Source organism: Barbatula barbatula (assembly GCF_947034865.1).
Source record: "Barbatula barbatula genome assembly, chromosome: 10".
Classification (NCBI taxonomy): domain Eukaryota; kingdom Metazoa; phylum Chordata; class Actinopteri; order Cypriniformes; family Nemacheilidae; genus Barbatula; species Barbatula barbatula.
Genome location: NC_136773.1, coordinates 131,510 through 147,974, shown reverse-complemented (window position 1 = coordinate 147,974; position 16,465 = coordinate 131,510). Strand labels below are relative to the sequence as shown.

General features: G+C 39.1%; 1 protein-coding gene across 5 annotated transcripts in view; it reads left to right on the top strand.

The window, feature by feature from the left end:
• The window catches only part of st7 (suppression of tumorigenicity 7), a 33,991-nt gene extending 17,799 nt beyond the window's left edge, over positions 1 to 16,192 (top strand). For 3 of the 5 annotated variants that reach the window (XM_079465558.1, XM_079465560.1, XM_079465559.1), the window contains exons 9-16: positions 2,407 to 2,504; positions 4,490 to 4,604; positions 6,851 to 6,923; positions 7,015 to 7,117; positions 7,190 to 7,340; positions 9,727 to 9,819; positions 12,841 to 12,983; positions 13,570 to 16,192. In XM_079465558.1, coding sequence (XP_079321684.1) covers positions 2,407 to 2,504; positions 4,490 to 4,604; positions 6,851 to 6,923; positions 7,015 to 7,117; positions 7,190 to 7,340; positions 9,727 to 9,819; positions 12,841 to 12,983; positions 13,570 to 13,665 — 872 coding nt within the window. In that variant the 3' untranslated portion in view covers positions 13,666 to 16,192. Of the gene's footprint in view, positions 1 to 2,406; positions 2,505 to 4,489; positions 4,605 to 6,850; positions 6,924 to 7,014; positions 7,118 to 7,189; positions 7,341 to 7,715; positions 7,820 to 9,726; positions 9,820 to 12,840; positions 12,984 to 13,569 lie in introns of those variants that run through there. The other 2 variants (XM_079465561.1, XM_079465562.1) reach the window with 2 other exon arrangements.
• Positions 16,193 to 16,465: the final 273 nt, after the last annotated feature.

The following is a 16,465-nucleotide window of genomic DNA, read 5'->3' as shown; positions in this document are numbered from 1 at the left end:
CCAAAAGAAAGGCTACAGTGTTTTTCACCTATAAAACAGGAAGATTTAATTTAACTTATTGCAACATCTTAGACCCCCTGTTGCAACTTGCTTATAAGACCCCATACCAACTAAATTATTAAAAGAGTTACTACCTGTTGCAATTGAGCCCATTTATAACATTATCAACTCGTCAATTAATCTAGGCCATGTCCCAGGACCCTTTAAGATGGCCGTCATTAAGACTCTAATCAAGAAACCAAACTTAGATCCAAATTAACTAGGAAACTATAGACCGATTTCAAATCTCCCATACCTGTCTAAAATTCTAGAAAAAGTTGTGCTCTTTCTTACAAAATAATGACATACATGAAAAATTTCAGTCAGGCTTTATACCGCATCATAGCACTGAAACTGCGCCCGTTAAAATGACAAACGACCTGCTTATAGCATCAGATAAAGGTCACATCTCACTCCTAGTCCTGCTTGACCTTAGTGCTGCGTTCGATACCGTAGACCATAACATACTTCTAGATCGCTTACACAATTACACCGGTATTGAGGGACAGGCACTACAATGGTTTAGATCTTACTTGTCAGACAGACATCAATTTGTCCATTTAAATGGGGAATCATCAAATCTAACGCAAGTAAACTATGGATTACCTCAGGGATCGGTTATAGGACCCCTGCTGTTCTCCATATACATGCTGCCCCTCGGAAACATTATTAAAAAACATGGAATTAGCTTCATCTTAGATTCATCTTGCTCCAGCACCAGGCGGACGTCCCTCGGGACTGCGATGCCCCTCGGCAGCGAGGTCTCTTCGACAGCATGTCCCTCCTTCCTACCGGTTATGGCACCAGTGTAATGAGATCCATAAAAGGGAAGGAAGGAGGCGGGAACCGGCGAACATTTAACAAACTTTAATAAAAAATAAACACGGAAGTAAAGACCGGCATCCACCTCACGGTAGACTGCCGGCCATAAAACATAAACTTGACACATGTCTTGGCCGGTCCTCTCTCGTCAACAGTCTTGCCGCTCGTCCTTTTAAGCTCCGATCTCCTCCGTGAGATATGCGGGACCGGTGCGCGCACAGCTTATTGCAACTATCACTCACGCCACCGGCCCCGCCTCACGGCTCTCGTCCCGCCTTCCTCACCACACATGTGTATTGGTGAAATCATGCTTTTGTTACAGTAACAGTAATTTCTCGTGTGTGTGTGTTACGGCTGGGTGGAATGAGGGAATATACCGGTACGGCACAATAAAAAGTCCGCCGCAAGAGATTTTTCTATTCTGTGTATTCCGCTGAATGTGAATGAGTAGGCGTGGTTAACTCGGCGCTCTGCAAGTTTGGCGTTTATGTAAATTGATGAACCCATTACTAATGAACGTATCAAACGTTCTTTTGATCTTCTTTGAGTCTTTAGTTTGGTTATCCGCAGAAGTCAGGTCACTTTGTAAAGCTGTTAATAGTTTCAATAAAGTTTAACTTTAGGTGAGTCAAGTCAAACTTGATGCTCGCCGCGTGAGCGCTTTTAACGTTACACGCTACTAACCAGCTCGAAAACCTGCCAAAAAGCAATGAAAACTAGCCCAATATTTTCCGTTGTTAAATCAAAGTTAACATCTTGAGGCCATGCACGGAAACGTGCTTCTCTTCGTAAGACTTGCAAGAACGTTCTTAAGAAAGAAGCATGGTTAAATGTATTGCATACTGTATGTATAATGTGTACAAGCACCTCAATGTTTTAGTTGGTCTAGACTGCGAATAGAGCTGCTCAAACGTGATATTTGGCAGCCGGAACAATCAACTGTTGTACACTCACACGTGATTTCTTTCACTGTTTGCCTAAGTACGAAACATTGGTACAAACATAATGTGGATGCATTGTCTCATACCACCACTATATCTGTCCTCTCTGCTTGAGATCCAGCGTCCCTCCCGGTTCTGTAGCCCACCTGTTTGTCAGACGCTCGTTCCCACACTTTAGAGAGAACGGTCCGGTCCTTGAGTTCCCAGGTTTTCATTCTTAGTATGAATACACATTAATTAACATTTATCCCTAGAATATAAATAAACATTCTGACCAAAAATGTAAGAATATTGAGGTTTAAGATATAGAATTATAATGGGAGATTGTTACTGTGAAATCAAATGGTTCCGCTCACCCCTCGACTTAATGTACAGTATATGTATATGCAGTGATAGCATTGTTGTGTAACCTGAAGGAAGCCTGTGTCTCTGGATAGAAGGTCTAGTGGATTTACAGTAATGCTGATCATTGACACTGTCATAAAACAACATCATCTGCTTGTGTCAGTACATGTGTACGCTTGTAAGAGGAAAGAGAATCTCCCGCAATGTTTTTAAAATTCATCTTGAGTTTCATCCACTTCTACACTTCTTCTTCCATCAGGACGTGACACAAATGTGTTAGTTTACATCAAGAGAAGACTTGCAATGTGCTCCAGAAAACTGGGACGAACACGAGAAGCTGTGAAGATGATGCGGGATGTGAGTGATCTTTATTCATTCTTAAACTTGTACATTCATCAGACAGTTCCAGACAGATCTCTTCTTCATGTTTTTTTGTGCGGTCGTTCTTTTCTGGTGCTTTATTCATATTCTGACATAACCCTTCATTTAAGATGAATGGGTTATGATTGTATTTTGACTGTTTTTAAAGGCATACTCCACCTAGAACGCCGCTGATGTTAATAGTGTGCTCCGAGATGTGTAGAAACATCAGCCTTCACTTAATCTGCTTGAATAAATCATCTTAGAGGAACTCTTGAGTTTACGGTTTCTTTGACGGGCGCATATATCGTGACCGGTTCCGAAAAATATAAAACAAATCTCTCAAAGATTAGTAAAGACATAAGCTGTTTTTCAATATGTGTTCTTCAGGTTTCTTGCATCCTCGTGTTCTCGCTTCATGTCATCATCAACCAATACTCAACAACACAAGTACTGAGAACACATGAAAGGGGGGCATGATTTGAGTAATCCAGTATTGTACCAATGATTTCATCCTTTAATCGGGTGTTCACATAACAAGAACTTTCCATATTAAAGCGTAATACAAGAGGAAACGAGACAGGACTCTTAAAATGAACAACCTTTTAGAAACATTGACATATTTATTGCCTGTGAAAACTAAACCTGTTTAGTTCATTCCATTGCCATATTACATTCAAAATTCAATATAATACAAATATATAAATAAGAAACATCAATCAAAATGGAAAGAATAATTTCAAAGGTAAACGACTAACTTCATCTTATGCATGATGCACTTAGTTGATTAGTTAGATTAGTTTTAATTTTCAAAGTTTTGTTTTTCATTTTTTACTATTAAATAGTAATATATTTGTCTGACTAAAACTACTGTAGTTAACCGGACTTTTATGTTTTCAGGTTGTGGGAAGACGTGTGTGTTTGATAGCTTCACTTCACTCAGTAAAGTTCTTGTCCTCATACAGCGCAACACAAACAAGCGGCTGTGTTTAATGCACCTGACAAACTGTATCTCACGTGGGCTACACCGGTAAATACATGAAGTTATATGTCGCACATGTGTTAAACAGACGCTTTCAGCCTTTGCTCATAATACAGAGGGACCTGCGCTAGTCAGACTGAAGTCCTAAAAGTTGTGTTTAAAGATCAGGAACATACCAAGCCCAATGTTCTCTCTCTCTCTAAAACACACACACAGGGTTTGTCGCAGTTGTCTGAGCAGAAATGAAAACCTGATTCTGTGCGTACATCACACGTCCAGAGTTCTGCGGGCCGTGCGTCAGTAATAATGGTCCATGGGGGAAACACAGTGCTCCGTGTTTTCTGTAGTTAAATGGATTAAATGAAGCTTCCAACTTCAAATTTGCCTGGATGATTTTTTTTGTATTCGAATGACTGGGGTGACTCGAGGAATCACTGCATCCAATGCAGACCTGCTTGTACCGAGCTCGCTTGAAGTCCCTTAAGTCAGTGCGGCACGTCCACTAGAGTTTGTTCCTGCGAGTTTGCCGGACAAGACCACAAATCCGTTCTTTGCATTCTTGGATTTGAGAAACGGCCATAGTGTTGTGTGTCTGATTTGTCTGCACAATCTCATCGATCCTTTTGCCAGCTTCCCTTAAATCTCCATACCAAAACAGCTTTCCTCCACATGGAGACATCATTTACATTCAACAAGGACCTGTTATGATCTGGGACCAGACCATTGGACAGAGCACATTTGAAATAATAGATATTGAATTTCATATACAAACAGATGAAGATGTGAAACTCTGTGTTTGTAAGAGGTTCAGCCTTACACACTATTCTATTAAAAAATGATCGAGAGGCCCTAATCGTTTCTCAGAGACTCTATATGTCGAATATCATTTAGCTTGACAGCTTGATGGAAATCATCAAAAGGGGTCCGTGATCACAGTGATGTTTGCTGTACATGTTTTTCTGCGTGTGGAGTGTGATGGGATATGTGGTGTGTTCTGCAGTTAATGAAGGAGTTTCCTCTGCTCAGCATGTTTAATATTCATGAGAACCTGTTGGAGTCTCTTCTAGAGCTGCAGAACTACGCTGATGTACAGGCTGTGCTCGCCAAATATGACGGTACGAGCACACACATCCACCGTCAGATGACTTGTGATTTTGGGGATTTTATTCCACATAGGGACCTGTTCACTGCATTTGAATAAGCTAATAAACCACAGCACCTGACATTTGTGCATTATTGACACATTTTGGTCATATATGTTTCACTTTACATACCTACATGGGCCATTCTACAGAATTGTTGAAAAATCAGAGTTCGAAACATCTTGTTTTTCCCGGAATTGTTTTATGTTCGCAAATCGTATGATATCAAATGTTCACATTTCTTGTAATTGTGCAGTTAATTTTCGTATAAAAATTTGGGATTTAGAATAAAAATAAGAAAGATTTTATTGACATAAGATTGTTTCAATCTACTTTTTAAATAAATGTTTTGCTGTTTAAAAACAAGTTGTAAATCCATAACATTTACAATTTTAACTATATTTCAAGTGTAATTTATGAGATTTGTTGTATTTTGGATCCAATCTTTTGTTGTAAAAGGCATAAAATAGATTTCAAAGTCAAAGATTAATTTGTTTATATATACATTGAACCTATATAACTCTCATAACATCTTCGTTGATAATTTGATATACTTCATTTTTGAAAAAACATGCCATTGTCCGTAACGCACACATCTTCAGTAGCTATAGTAATGTTTTGGAAGTGATCACAATATTTAATTTGCACAGCTGAACCAGACTTTCAATATTTTATGTTTATACAAATAACTAACTATGTAGCACATACTATATAGCAGACATACATCTGACAGTACATATATATATATATATATACATAGAAAACCTCCAGCTCACATACTATATCACTACTAAAATACTATTAATATTTGCAGAACTGTACAGAGTTTTGTTTATTTCCCCAAATGCAGGATTCATTGTCCCTTTTTGTTACTACCGAAACAATGATCCCCAGTGATACGTTTCGGTTGGGACTGTTTTGGTAGTACTTTGTTAGCCTAGCTCAAATACGCTAATCAACACATGGTTTGCAAGCACAGTTCTAATCAGATGTACACACATAAAAATGACATTTTATGGAATAATGCCCCAAAAAATATGTTTGGAAGTGATGTTCCTTAAAGGCGAGATGTCCAGCAGTGAGGTCCAGGGCGCACAGGACGGACATGAGTCGAGCCGAGCGCTGACGGAAGCTAAAGATGAGGGCAGGGGTGTGTTTGTTTTGACGATTTGAACATCAACAACGGTTAAGAGAAGTCGGACACACAGATTTTGAGACTTTTTAACACATTCACTTCACAATGATAAGACCGATCTACTCATCATGTAGCTGTTCACAGAGACAGGGGCACAGTAATGATTCTTGATCAAAAATGTAGGGTGTGAGTCTCGGCCAATGGACTAAAACATACACTGTTTCTGTAGTGACAAGAAAATACGGGACGTTTAATCATTTAAAAATAAAATAAATGTTTTTGAACTTCAGCTTTTTAAAAACATCAACAAGATATTTTTAAATCAACAACAGAAAAAAATGGCAACATTTTAAAAATATCATTTTCATAAATTAAAATGGGTTTGGGACACCCATCTCCCAATTGAAAGTTCCCAATGAATGATGATTTTTTTATATATCTATATATATATATATATATATATATATATATATATAAAGCTTACTGATATTATAAATATAATTGTGGCTTTTGAAAGTTGATAGAAGGATCTTCGTTAAAAAGTCGATTTGAATACTCGAATGCTTTTGTTAATGTACATGTTTTTGATGTGGTTCAGCAGTTTGCATTAATTCTGTAGAAGGGTCCACATGGAGATTATTTTTTCTTACACGTCTCGGATTACAGTTTACACACGCCTATTTTATTTGTGAATGCTTAAAAATATATCGTTTTTAACCAGTAACTGTCAGATTACTTGATTATTTATATTTTGATAGTGATAGACCTAATTGTAACATACTGTACTTGTTAGCCACTTGAAAATGTAGTGAGCAAATCTAACAGTTACTCTGGATGAAATGAAACTTCACCGGAGAATCATTGAAGCACCTCTGATTGGCCGGTATATCCATAGGCTGAACTGGGATTGTTTGTAGCAGATCAAAATGTAACGCTGTCATCTCCATTCTTTCATTGTTTAGATCGCAACTGTCATAGTTTGTTTTTATTATGCAGCGGTACATGTTGAATACCTTTAAATATTGAAACGCTGAACAGGTGTTTGAGTTTTGATTGTTATTATTTATCCGTGTTTATTTCACAGACATCAGTTTGCCAAAGTCTGCAACCATCTGCTACACAGCGGCTCTTCTAAAAGCCAGAGCAGTATCTGACAAGTGTGTTACTTTTCTCTCTGTACTCAAATTGTAACGCTTTATATTTGCCATGAAGTAAATACAAATATATTAATTGAGCTTAATTCTGTAGGTTTTCACCAGAAGCAGCGTCCAGAAGAGGTTTGAGCACAGCAGAAATGAATGCAGTAGAAGCCATACACAGAGCGGTGGAGTTCAATCCACATGTACCTAAAGTGAGACAAACACCTGTCAATCATCACAGTACATGTTTTACGTGCTGACATATGCTCTCTGTCTGTCTGCAGTACCTCTTAGAGATGAAGAGTTTGATACTTCCACCAGAGCACATACTGAAGCGTGGTGACAGTGAGGCTATAGCATATGCTTTCTTCCACCTACAGCACTGGAAGAGAGTGGAGGGAGCACTCAACCTCCTTCACTGCACCTGGGAGGGAAGTGAGTGAGAGTTTTCACGCATTTATGCTTTTATCATTCAATCACACACTCGCACAATCACATAAGATGACTCAAAATACACAACAACTTGAGTCCCAGGGGCTTGTGGAGGGACGGGGGTCTTTCTGTGTGGTTTGTGTGTTCTCGCTGTGTTAAAGTGATTGGAATTCAAGTACTTTTCAGCTGTAGTGAACGATAGACCCACGTTGCATGTACGGTTGAATGTTTTCAGTCTGTTATTTGCTGGACACTGTCCTTATTTAAATTTCATAGATTATCTCTGAGTATATTACTCGGAAATAAATCAAAGAAAAAAAGTAAAACTGCAGTTAGAAACTAAATAGAAGTCTAAATCTTCTGTCCTCATTCTGCTAGATCTATCTGCACTCTTCAACACGGTAAACCACCAGATCGTCCTAGCAACTCCACCCTACTGATTCAAATCCTCTCAGATAGATCATTCAGGGTGTCTTGATGGGGTGAGTTGACCAGAGCTCATAACGTCTCTGGGGTTCCTCAGGGATCAATGCTTGGACCAATCCTGTTCTCTATCCACACAACATCCTTAGGCCCTTTTCTACAGGCACATGGCTTCTCATATCCCTGTTATGATGACAACATCCAGATGTTTTTCTGGATCTCTGTCAGCATACCTTTGCTCCTTTCTACACACCTACTAGGGGTACAAATTGTACATTTCATCACGATACAATGCAATATAGTTTTTTCTCCACCAGCCATGCGAGTGTAACGGGTGCAAGCTAGTGAAGAGCTGTGCAGTGTGTAAGCCTCACTCCCCGATCAACAGAGACGCTCTAGCGACAGACGCAAGAGACTGCGGTCTTAAGTCTCCTCGTTAGAGCACCCGTCTCCCATTCGGACCGACGTCGGTTTGAAGCCCGTGGAGAGCGGGGCGAGTGCGACCGGCTACACACCTGAGATTTTTGCGATATGATTCGGTTCATTGAATCGATATTTTGATATTTCTCGCCTAGTTTACACAAGCAGTTACATTTTCTACTTTTAATATATCAAACAGCCAGTAACAGTGTTATGTTTTTTGAAACTCAGTTTTTTGTATTCATTTATTCACCATTCGGCCACCGAACTCGACGTGCTGCTTCTCCAGAGATACTTTTATCATAGGGAGATGAAAAACTAGCATCTGGACTCCTTCACTGCGTTCCGTTGAAGCCAGGGCGTTTAGCATTATCTGTTATGTTTTTTAGGCTAACGTTAAAAGTTGTAGGCTTTACATCTAGTAGCTTTGGCAAATCCCTTCGCAGAGAGAGAGAGAGAGAGGCAATCCCTCCAATGCGTCGATCCATACGGATGTTTTACAATTTTCATTACCTACACCACATGCTTAACCCTGTGATCAGCGAATAGCTGATGCCTTGTAGCTCTTAAACAGAGGAGCTCAAAATTACTCTCCCGCTCATTCTCCTACCTACGAATGATCATCCAAATTCAGCCACATCATTCACAATATTCAAAATACAATTAAAAACCCTTGCTCTTCTTTGAATACAGACTGTGACAGGAACATGCTCGCAGTTCTTCTCTTGATGAAAGAAAACTCTCTCAACAGGTTCTGGGTCGCACTGTTGAAACTTGACAGCTTGATTTAGTGTGGCTGGTATTAAACCTCTTATCTTTTTTCATCACGCTTGAAACTGTTGTAAAACTGGTGACAACAAATGTGTTTGATGGTGACATGTGGAGTGTTTGAGAAACCTTTCTTCAGCATTCATGATTTGTTCAGAGGGAAATGAGTGCAGAAATACAGACTGCACACATCAGGAACAAACTGTTCGTCAATGGAAGAATTGCTTTCCAGTACGGCGGCTGTTATTTATTGCCAGTATTTTTTATTTTCATGAAAATGTTATAACAAAATTATAACCGCAACACCCTTGTTTTTGCCCCCATTTTTCATGAGCTGAACTCAAAGATCTAAGACTTTTCTATGTACACAAAAGGCCTATTTTTCTCAAATATTGTTCACAAATCTCTGTTAGTGAGCACTTTTCCTTTGCCGAGATAGTCCATCCACCTCACAGGTGTGACATATCAAGATGCTGATTAGACAGCATGATTATTGCACAGGTGTGTCTCAGGCTGGCCACAATAAAAGGCCAATCTAGAATGTGTAGTTTTACTGTATCGGGGATCCAGGGGGGTCCGAAAAGCAGTCAGTATCTGCTGTGACCTCTATTTGCCTCACGTAGTGCAACACAATATTTGAGAGGAACAGGCCCTTTGTGTTTCATTTGATGATGTAAATTAGGGGCAAAAACAAAAGTGTTTTTTATAATTTTGTTCTGTGTAAATGAATCTCAGTGACCGCACAGCTTTAAAATCTAAATGTTCTGTGTTGTTTCAGCTTTCAGAATGATTCCATATCCTCTGGAGAAAGGTCATCTGTTTTATCCATATCCAGTGTGCACAGAGACGGCGGACAGAGAACTGCTACCAAGTAAGAGATTTTCCTCAACATCATTTTTTATCTGAAAACTCGTCGTGTGTAAAAGGGCACCGCCCAATATTCTAAAGTAAAACTTCATCTTTGTATGGCCTTTTTCTTCCGTTCGGTCAAGCGACCATTCGCATGAATCTGTCTTAAAATATTCTTCTATACTTCTGTTAAGACAAGTTTAGATTAGTCTTATCTTAGATTTAAAGGACATATTTAGCTTAAAAACACTCAATGGCTGTGTAAACAAATCCCTTTTAGCCTCGTCAAAAACAGCTCTGCTCACAGCAACCCATTTTGGTGCATGTCTCTTTAAATGATAATGAGTTACAGTGCCCCCACCCCTTTTCCGTCCGGTGTGTCAACACAACACACGCATAGTAGTGCCATGGCAATGGGTTAGCTAAACTATATTTCCTCCGCAGTTAGTCTGGTTTTAAATCCGTCACAGTAAACAGCGCATCCTAATGCCTTCATGCTGTGCATGTATGCTTGCCTAAAATCCACTGAATGTGCACCTGCGGATCTCAGCGGAATTATGTGGATTTTAGCACTAGTCATTGACGAGTTATAACGTTACACACAACGTGAGAGCTTAACTAGTATGCTGTGACATATTTTTTTATTAGATTAGATTCAACTTTATTGTCATTAGACCTATACAAGTACAGTGTACCGAAATGTAGTTTAGGTCTAACCAGAAGTGACATTAGCAAGTGCAGGATATACAGTGAATAAATACAGAATACAATATTGAAAAAATATGATACTGTTATGAAAATATTTTACAGTAGGTATGTACTATGAACAATATATACAGATGACTATATACTATGAACATTAACACTATAAACATTAATGTACAGGTTGATATGAGCAGATAATAATTTACAGTGCAGTTAATGTACAGGTTGATATGAGCAGATAATAATTTACAGTGCAGTTGATGAGTTAATGCAGTTGTTGAAGTTACAGTTCAGTAGATGAGTTAATGCAGTTGTTGAAGTTACAGTGCAGTAGGTGAGTTAATGCAGTTGTTGAAGTTACAGTGCAGTAGGTGAGTTAATGCAGTTGTTGAAGTTACAGTGCAGTAGGTGAGTTAATGCAGTTGTTGAAGTTACAGTGCAGTAGGTGAGTTAATGCAGTTGTTGAAGTTACAGTGCAGTGGATGAGTTAATGCAGTTGTTGAAGTTACAGTTCAGTGGATGAGTTAATGCAGTTGTTGAAGTTACAGTGCAGTGGATGAGTTAATGCAGTTGTTGAAGTTACAGTGCAGTGGATGAGTTAATGCAGTTGTTGAAGTTACAGTGCAGTGGATGAGTTAATGCAGTTGTTGAAGTTACAATGCAGTGGATGAGTTAATGCAGTTGTTGAAGTTACAGTGCAGTGGATGAGTTAATGCAGTTGTTGAAGTTACAGTGCAGTGGATGAGTTAATGCAGTTGTTGAAGTTACAGTTCAGTGGATGAGTTATGCAGTTGTTGAAGTTACAGTGCAGTGGATGAGTTAATGCAGTTGTTGAAGTTACAGTGCAGTGGATGAGTTAATGCAGTTGTTGAAGTTACAGTGCAGTGGATGAGTTAATGCAGTTGTTGAAGTTACAGTGCAGTGGATGAGTTAATGCAGTTGTTGAAGTTACAGTGCAGTGGATGAGTTAATGCAGTTGTTGAAGTTACAGTGCAGTGGATGAGTTAATGCAGTTGTTGAAGTAACAGTGCAGTTGGTGAGTTAATGCAGTTGTTCAAGTTACAGTGCAGTGGATGAGTTAATGCAGTTGTTGAAGTTACAGTGCAGTGGATGAGTTAATGCAGTTGTTGAAGTTACAGTGCAGTGGATGAGTTAATGCAGTTGTTGAAGTTACAGTGCAGTGGATGAGTTAATGCAGTTGTTGAAGTAACAGTGCAGTAGGTGAGTTAATGCAGTTGTTGAAGTTACAGTGCAGTGGATGAGTTAATGCAGTTGTTGAAGTTACAGTGCAGTGGATGAGTTAATGCAGTTGTTGAAGTTACAGTGCAGTGGATGAGTTAATGCAGTTGTTGAAGTTACAGTGCAGTGGATGAGTTAATGCAGTTGTTGAAGTTACAGTGCAGTGGATGAGTTAATGCAGTTGTTGAAGTAACAGTGCAGTAGGTGAGTTAATGCAGTTGTTCAAGTTACAGTGCAGTGGATGAGTTAATGCAGTTGTTGATCAGGGGTAGGGTGTCTTGCTCAAGGGTACTTCAGTCATGACCTGCTGGCACTGAGATTCAAACCAGCAACCTTCTGATCACAAGACCAACTCTATAACCACTAGTTGGGTTTGGGTTTGGGTTAGGGTTAGGGTTATACACACTACATGGGATTTCTGTAAATGCGAATGTCACTACTTGTATTTATCAGGAGTTAACCTCAGTGCGGTTGTCACTCTCAAAAATGAATGAAGTGTGTGTGTGTGTGTGTGTGTGTGTGTGTGTACAGAACATGATTAAGCACTTAAAGGTGAAGAAGTGATAACCGAATTTAGATGCACTACATGGCCTCTACTACTGAAAACACACTACATAGTTAGGGCAGTCAATAAGACTCTGCTGTGACACATTTTGTGTCCGCTATTTCCGGCTAAAGTCTGGTTTTGTCCGGCAGATTAAAGTAAATGACCGCGGACAGACGCTGACAGTGTTTTATCAATGCTCTGAAGGTTGCTTCATGCTGCGCTCTTTTGCAGTGTTTGTGTATTTATGAACACTTCAATGCTTGTTGTTCGGTCTTCAGCATGTAAAGCTTGACACTTCAGGAGTTCATAAAGTGGTCCGTTGCAGATATTTGAGATGAGATTTTGTTTAAATAACTTAAAGGGAACCAAAAAGTAAAGTATGGGGAGTGTTCTGAGTTTGCTTGGAGGACTCTTGAATAGATTATTCTCTCTCTCACAACTAAATAAAGCCACGGTGTGTTTGTGGACCGATGTTGCTTCATTGTTTGCTTTGAGGATCATTTCAGGTCTTCATCTGTGGTGTTAATTGTCGAGTGTGTTTTTGTGTGTAAGCAGTGTTCCACGAGGTGTCCGTGTATCCCAAGAAAGAGTTGCCGTTCTTCATTCTGTTCACGGCCGGTCTCTGCTCCTTCACAGCGATGCTGGCGCTCCTCACACATCAGTTCCCAGAGCTCATGGGGGTTTTTGCTAAAGCGGTGAGTTTCTAACAGGAGAACGACAGCAGCGTTCAGGGTCTCATCATCATACACAGCACATGTGGTGGATCACAGCTCGAGTTTCCTGAAGATAATCTCTGTATAGAAGAGCAAATGTACAGATGTTATGGACATTTATGCTCACTCATTCTTCCACAATTCAGAACAACACTAGTATATTGAGCTGAACAGCAGCTCTTCACACACATCAGATATATATATATATATATATATATATATATATATACATACATACAGAAGTGTCACCTGAAGGGGTTCGCTTAAATTCCTTTCTTTCATGACACAACTCCTGCTGTATTCAAACACAATGTTATTTTAAATGGGTTCATTATTAAAGAATCATGAACTAAATTCATGATTTATGATGCAGCAGAAACGGACTGTTAAATATGACACGTGAATGATGTCACTTTCGTACAGCTGTGTGTTCACATCAGACTTCAACACTAGTCTTAAATGTTCATGTTTGTAACAGGATTTCTCCGTATATATATATATATATATATATATATATATATATATATATATATATGAGAAGTACATTTGTTCTTTTATTCCACCGCAGTTCCTCAGCACCCTGTTTGCACCTCTGAACTTCATCATGGAGAAGGTTGAAAGTCTTCTGCCCTCCAGTCTGTGGCACCAGCTAACACGAATCTGATCTGATCTCATCTGATGTCATGGACATAAATCGACTATATTCTGACTGAGGTGCCAAGATCTTCAGAAGTGCCCATAGCCAGCAAACCAGACAAACACAATGAACCCGGAAATGAAGGGAATTCATGCCCCCACCTAATGTACAACGTTTTTGTTTCCAGATTTTAAAGGCCTTCAGTGTGTGCGTGTGTGTGAGCGTGTGTGTGTGTATATATATATATATATATATATATATATATATATAATAAAATGATTTCTGTAATGCTGCAAAATGCTTGTCAGACACTTCGATTCGCTTCTGCTTTGTTGATCTTTGTTTTTGTTTCGAACGACTGGCAAGAACTAGGGGATGTAATAATATCACAATCTCACTATATGATAAAACCTCGGTATAAAGTCCACGGTACAATATTTTTTGCAATATTTACTTGGAAACGTGCCATAAGCGTTTTCTTTTCTTTATCATCCAATCGTAACAGTTGATTAGAGGAATGAGTCATTATCCAAATGACCTAACAATCATTTTTATAAAGTAAAATCATTGCACCAGATGGACCTTGACAAATGTTACATCTATTATTTTGTCGAGCATTCTCTATGTTTGGCCCAGAAGACATTTGGCAGATGCTTTTATCCAAAGCGACTTACATTGCACCGTACTATACATCTGTTTCTGACTGTGTGTAATCCTCTGGGATCAAACCTGCCGGGCCACAGGAAAACTTCATACAGTCATGTGACCACCATAATATTGAGACGATTCTGCTATTGATAACACGATATCGATAATATTGTTACATCTCTAAAAAGAACACACTCACACACACACACTACAAATTTACAAATTCTAACTACACCCTGCAGAGATCCCGAGAGCGCAGAGTAAAGGTCACAAAACCACTTTGATTTGCATAAAGGAGCGACTGGGGCTAGTAGTCACACAGGGTTTTTCTGTTGGATGTTATTTCTCAAGCACTGGTTTGGTGTGATGGGTTTAAACACCCAGATGATCACTCTCGTAGTGTGGATGTGGAATATTGCAGTATTATGTTCTTGACACAGGTGCCAGCAAACTTTTCTGTAATGGTGGCTTGGTAATGTTTGTAATATGTTTATATATGTTGACACTGGTGTTTTATATGTTGTAATTCATTGATTGTATTTTTATAATTATGTATTGTATTTTATACATCTTATTGGTCATTTATTACATGGTTGCTGCAAAGACGCAACAGCTGATAATACACTTTACATTTGTTAAAATATAAAAGAATCGTATTTGCTACTTTGTGCAATGTTCACTTTAGAGCAAAAAGTGTGACAACTAGCCCCCGTCTCCACTCAAAATATACCATGCAAATATCCAGTATGTGCATCCCCCCGTCTCCTCCAGTGCTCAAGACCTGAATGCTGTCAGATATTTTATTCATCAGAGCGTTTATGTGTGTCATTTTTTCCCCGACACAAAATCCTTGAGAAACACAGGTCTGTTCCACATTTCAAACGGACGTCCTGGTTATTTACATTTATGGTACATTGATTTGTTAAGCAGACACTTGTTTCCAAACAGGGAACAATACTACTGTATGTGAGGAAGAAACAATATTTGCAGTATACGAGGACGCTTTACAATGCAAGCAAGATTACTATACAGACTGGAAGATGCCGAACAAAGAGGGGTCTTTATGAGTGAGGTGTAGGACGTGTGCTTATGGTTGTGGTTTAGTCCAACGCTTGTAGGTCGTCGCAAAGTTGTTTCTGGAAAAGTGTGCTAAATGTTGGCGGCTTCTTCCACAAATAAAAGGAAAACGAGAAGGTTAAAGTGTTGAAAGAGACTTTGTGCCGTAGGTAACACGAAGGAACGCACACGTGTATGAGGGTAAGCTGCTGAATAGTCAGAGCGGGAGGGATGTGATGTGTAAGAAGATCTAGACTAGAGGGGTTCCCTCTCATATGGAGGGGCTTGAAGAAGCATTCAGTTGCTTTCTGTGCGGTGAAAGTAAACACTGATGACGAGTAAAGCCACGGCCTCGCAGGGAGATTCTACGAAGGGTTGAGTTGGCACGAGGATGAGCATCTAGCTGCAGGTGTGCGTGTTTGGGTTAGGCATTTAACTTGAGTCTTAGACCAGATGTGTAACAAATAGTCATTTCGTTCAGATTCGCTTAGTAGAACTAATATTGGGTGTTATAATCCCACTATTGAATTGCCCAATAGGACACATCCAACGCTTATACGTGACTGGAGGAGCAGTCAAGAATATGAATAGAGGAAAGGAGGTCCAAGGCTTCACTGGGTTTGTCAGGTAGGCATCCTCTGTATTATGGTGATATAAGACTTTAAAATACATATTTGTTGAATTATAAGAAAGGTCTTCACCTTATGAGAAACCGAGAACATTCTGCCACTCATCGGTCACCTATAATTTTCTATTCTTTATTTGCACTTTACTTTCCAACCTTACGATCCTTTATAGCATTCTAGTAGTAGTTAGTTTTTCTTGAAAGTCTTTTGTTAATAAACTCTATTTTCATAAATCTGTGTCTTCCTTGTGTAGATAAAACAGTAAGCGGCTCCACAAGTTAAATCTCACAAAATTCTTCAGATAAACCAAATGATTTATGTCCTCCAATTAATTTCATTTATCTTATTTTGTGATCTAGTTGGATCAATTTATATGTTGTTAATGTGAAAATCTTTAGCTCTGCGGTTCATAATCGTGGTCCTCTCAACCCCTGTTTCTCTTATGCTTCAGAGGTTTGTTCAATCTGACCGTAAGTGAACATCACTGCACTGGATAT